General features: G+C 35.6%; 1 protein-coding gene across 1 annotated transcript in view; it reads right to left on the reverse strand.

Annotated features, from left to right (window-relative positions):
• PIGN (phosphatidylinositol glycan anchor biosynthesis, class N) overlaps positions 1-5,246 on the reverse strand; it is an 80,320-nt gene that overhangs the window by 54,473 nt on the left and 20,601 nt on the right. The window contains exons 12-13 of the mRNA XM_004683948.2: positions 4,665-4,757; positions 3,906-3,961 (exon numbers count right to left, since the gene is read on the reverse strand). Coding sequence (XP_004684005.1) covers positions 3,906-3,961; positions 4,665-4,757 — 149 coding nt within the window. The remainder of the gene's footprint in view (positions 1-3,905; positions 3,962-4,664; positions 4,758-5,246) is intronic.

Genomic DNA, 5,246 nt, shown 5'->3' on the forward strand with positions numbered 1-5,246 from the left:
ATAATTGTTTCTCCTGGTATACTGAACAGTAAACTGTCGTAACCCAGGGCTGAAATTTAGCCAATGCCTCGAAATATAATTATTTTAAAATACTTGAAAAGAGAAATAAAGTTTTTATGGATAAAAGTAAATACTTTTAAAGTTACAAAATGGGCACAACTTGGGCTTCCCTGGTGGCCCAATGTGTTAAGTTTCTATGAAGCTATCCACAAGAGTTTGCTCCCCAGCCAGGGAACTGACCCACATGGCACAGCAGACCTCTCTGGTCTCACTCACTGCCCCCCTCAGCAGTTTATTTCAGTCAATCAGTCTGTTCTGCTCTCCACTTTGTCTCTGGCGAATTCTCTAACCCACTGTACCTCTGGGCTGCACCCTAGCTCTTTCAAGCATAAATCTTTTTAAAAAATTAAACACAATTTAAACCACTCATATGGAGATCCCCAAGTAACAGAAAAGTAATTTTCGATTCATTAGCCCACTTGGTTCAGATGTCTTATATAACTTAACATAGCAACAATTAATTAATATCCTCACTAGGAAACTGCCGACTTCCATACCTTTCCCATGGAGTCACACACATGTACTGGTAGTGTTCATCTATATTTTTAAGATTAATCATATCATGTTGTATTATAGTTGTGTATGCTTTTCACACACCAAGCAATAGTACAAATTTTCTTGTTTTTAAGTATGTACAAACGTAATATGCCTTATGCTAGTTCACAGAAGGGTGTTACATCTTTAATGTAACATTTCCCCTCTTGGTGACATGGAAAATGTTCCACAGTGATTAATAATAATGCAAGTATTTCTCTAAAAATATACTCTGAGAGTTATTTCCTTTGTATCCCGCTTAGGCACCCTTGTTTTTTACTGCAAATAAATACTGCGAAACTGCTTTGCAAAGTATTGCTAGCAGTTAAGAATGCATCAGCTTCTGGAGCCGGGTTGCCTAAGTGCTGCTACTTAGAGGCTAAAACCTAAGGAAATTCACTCAACTTCTTTGTACATTTGTTTCCTCATCTGTAAAGTAGGCAAGATAGGTAATAGCTACTTAATAGTGTTGAGAAATAATTTACTTACTATGGGGGGGGATTTATTTAATACATGTGTAGTACTTAAAACAGTGCTTTGTGAATATTGAACACTCAGTAAATGCTGGTTAGCTCTTGCTTGTGAAGCCGATCTTTTCATAATTTATGAATCCTTGGCATTTTTTCTTTGTGAATTTTCAGTTAGCATTTGTCTGTTTTTAAAAATTGATATATAAGACTTTTTAGAGCATCTATAAATCATTGTTACATTTTTTATAAGCATTTTCTCTTAATCCAGTACTTACTTTACTTTCATGGTTTATTTTACTGAATGGAAGCATTTAATTTTGATGTAATCAAATTATTCACTTTTATCTGTTTTATCTATCTAATGTTTTTGTAATTACAGGCGTAACACACTTATTTAAAAATATTTAATACTTTAATCAATGTGCTATTTAGTTTTGTGAATAAGGTAAGATAGGATCTAGCTTTAATTTTTCCAAATGAATACCTATTGTTCCAAATATAATTCTTTTCTTTGTTGGCTTGAAATGTCATCTTTAATCATAACCAAGCCCATACTGCTGTCCATTTCTCTATTCTTTAACCTGTTCCTCAATCTACACATACAGGCTGCACCAATACCACATTTGGTATAATTATAACAGCTTTAAAATGTGTGTGACTATTCACTGGGGCAAATCTCTTATCCTGGTCTTTTTCTATTAATATAAGTTAAACTATTCTTGAAAATTTATTTTTTCATACATATAAACTAGAATCGACAACTTGAGTTATAGTAAAAATTCTTCAGTTATTATACTATATTTAGGTTGTGATCTGGAAAGCATTACAACTTTACAGTGTTAAACACAACTATGAAATGTTTTTTTCATATCTTGTCATATCCTGAAGCAGAACTTTAGTCTTCTTCACAGGCCAAATGAAAGAAGACAGGCAGCATATACTTGAAACCTCTGTGGGAGAGTTTTTGCCAGACCAGGCTTTCTGAAGAAGGTGATCTAAAGTTACTCTCATTTATTCACCTTCAGTGTCCTGCGTATTTTCTGCACATCATGAGTTAATAATATATTTCTTGTTCATTTATTTGATTATTCTGTTATGGCCTCACTATACCACAAAAGCATAAACAGATGGATATGATATATGTATGGTGTTAACTGGGGCAAATCCCAACCAATAAAAACTTGGTTTACAGTCTTCATAAGCATATGTCAGACTTAGAAGTAGTGATGCTCCTCAGAGGTAATTCTTTAGGTGTATACAATACAGTATTAGCGTAATTCAGTTCCTGTAATCAAAGTTTGCAAAATCATGCCAGGGAAGAGTACACAGGATACTTTGTTTTTACTCTCCTATACACACACATTCAAACATACAATCACATTTTCAGATGGCAACGCAGTATTTAAATCTTCTGTACCACTGCTACCTAAGTGGTAAAAAATAATGTCATGGAAGTCATTCAATCACAACCCTAACATTCATATTTCAAATAATTTCCATTTATTTGGGCCAAATAGCAAAATTCTTCCTCATTGAACACAAATCCATACATTCAGAATGAGCCTCCAGGAGGCAGCATAAGCCTGCCCACGTCACAGGGCTGCACAGGGTTTGTGACTTATTCCCGATTCAAGGAAACGCATCTTTCTGGGGTTTGTGACAGCAACATCTGCTACTCACCAAAGGCAGGTCTGCTCTGCACCCACCCAGAGGTTGTCAGGGTTTCCCCAAAATTCCCCAAACCTTTGGCCATTTCTTACCACTTTCTACAGCCTCCTAGACCCTTCTACACACATAAACATGATGTTATTTAGATGTTTCCAAAATCTTCACAACCACCTTCAATTTTATCCTGAGATTCAAGTCCCAATTTCTAGCCAATTAATTCATATCTTAAAATGTAAGCTGAGGGCCCTCCCTGGTGGCGCAGCGGGTTGAAGCACTGCACCGAGAAGCTAAAGCCACTTCCGCATGAGTTCGATCCCCGCCTGCCCCGGAGGCGACCACATGGCATGGCAGACCTCTCCTGACCCGCCCGCTGCTCCCCTCAGCAGTGTACTTTATCGATCTGCCTGTTCTGCTCCCCACTCTGTCTCTGGTGAAGCCTCTCACCACCCCTGAGCCTCTGGCCTGTACCCCAGTTCTGTATGTACAAATAAAATAAAAAAAATTAAAAAAAAAAAGGAACAGGCTTTCCTTTAAAAAAAAAAAATGTAAGCTGAACTCAGTAACAATCACTGAGCTCTCAAATCAGCTGCTCTTTCATTCTAAAAGCCCTAATGGTAGCAGTATCTTCACAATCAGCCAAGCCAAGAGTGCCCTCAGCTTCTCAGTAGACCCATCAAATCCTGCTAAATCCATCTCCTTAACATTTCCATTGCTCTCGGCCCCCATCTGCTCTAGCAGTCATTCAAAGGCAGCTAGCATCTGGTTCATTATTTATAAAAACAGTAGAAGAGACTTTCTATTTGGAGTTTGCATACACAAAAATGACAGATTTCTATGTAACTATCCTGTCACCATCAAGCTCATTAAAAGTTTTTCCTACAATGAAAAAAAAATAGGGCCTTGGTAGTGCAGTGGATTAAAGCACAGCACTATGAAGCTATCACAGGCACATCAGCACAAGTGTGATCCCTGGCCAGGAAGGTGACCTACGGGGCACAGCAGACCTCTCCTGACCCGCCCACTACTCCCCTCAACAGTGTTTTTTCAGTACATCTGCCTGTTCTGCTTCCTACTCTGTCTCTGGTGAATCCTCTCACCCCCCGCTCCTCTGGCCTATACCCCAGTTCTGTAAGTATAAATAAATAAATCTTTAAAAAAAAATTATACACTTACTTAAATGGTGTAAACAAAAATGGTAAAGTAACTTCTTTTTTCTGATTCATTTTCACCTGGAATCAATTATGAACATATTTTATTATATTATGAATAAGGAAAAAAGTTAATTTCATTTTGAAATAAAAATAACCCTCTAAAGTGATTCTTCCAAGATGATTAACTACTTTGAAAAATAAATGGCATTTGTGTTACTATATTATTTCATAAATATTTAAAGAAAATCATTACTATTCTATCACAGTAAGGTGAAAGCTAAATATCTTTAAGCTTGTAAAATAACACACTGAATATAATTAAAATGTATTATGCTTGCAAAATAACAAAATGAATGTAATTAAAATGTACTAAACTCTTAGAAGACAAAATAAACCAAGTTGCATTAACAGAAGCAGCAGTAACAGAAAAGATTCAGTTACAAGGTCACCTCTTTAAGTTCTTAATGTAAAAATTGATGCGGAATGAAAAAAAATGTGCCATCTCTGTTACTCCTTCTAAGGACAAATTCTAATCCATAAAGACTTGGCTTGTATCTTCACTGATGTGTAAGCTTGTCTAGGGACTGTCCTCAAAGATAATTCATCTTCAGACTGCTTCATGGAAACTGCATCTTAGAAATGTGACTCTTCATGACACTAGTCAAATGCCAAATCTAATGTAATAAATTATATTAAATCATTTCTTAAAACACAACATCAAATATTTGTACTTAACGTGATTTTAAAACTGGCTATCCATTTTTGGTGAGCCTTGTTTTACCTTGAATTGTTCAAGAATTTGTACTGCATTTGTAAACATGCTCTCTGCTTTGAAGAAATCAGTGTTGTTAAGATAATTCACAGGAAGGGTTCCCTGCAGATAATAAAATGGTTCAATGTTAGTTATTAACACAGCTCAGTTATTCTTTGAAAACAAGACCGACCGGCAAAGGAGAAACAAGCAAGATAAGCCAGTGGACAAACTGCTTAGTGGAGCAATTAAATTAAAAACTCTTTATTAAAGTTTTAAGTAGAGGATGTTCCATTATTTTCCTCACAACAGTAGTTATGATAAAATAAATAAAGCAAAGAGATTCATTTAGTTCAATAAGCCTAACATTTATTTCAAGACCACTATATACCAGGCAGCAAATCAGTAACTTTACATGTACAAAAAAGTCACTATGATGGGCTCCAACCAGCAGACTTAAAGAGAAACATAATAAAAAATATGAGATTATACTATATAGCATGTATTAGAATTGTTTTATGAAACTTGTTTCAGTTACACACACACATACTTATAACTATATGCATCATATTATATTCACACTTATAACTATATGCATCATATTATATTCAC

This window comes from Condylura cristata, unplaced genomic scaffold (genome assembly GCF_000260355.1).
Source record: "Condylura cristata isolate star-nosed mole 26May11 unplaced genomic scaffold, ConCri1.0 scaffold00016, whole genome shotgun sequence".
Classification (NCBI taxonomy): domain Eukaryota; kingdom Metazoa; phylum Chordata; class Mammalia; order Eulipotyphla; family Talpidae; genus Condylura; species Condylura cristata.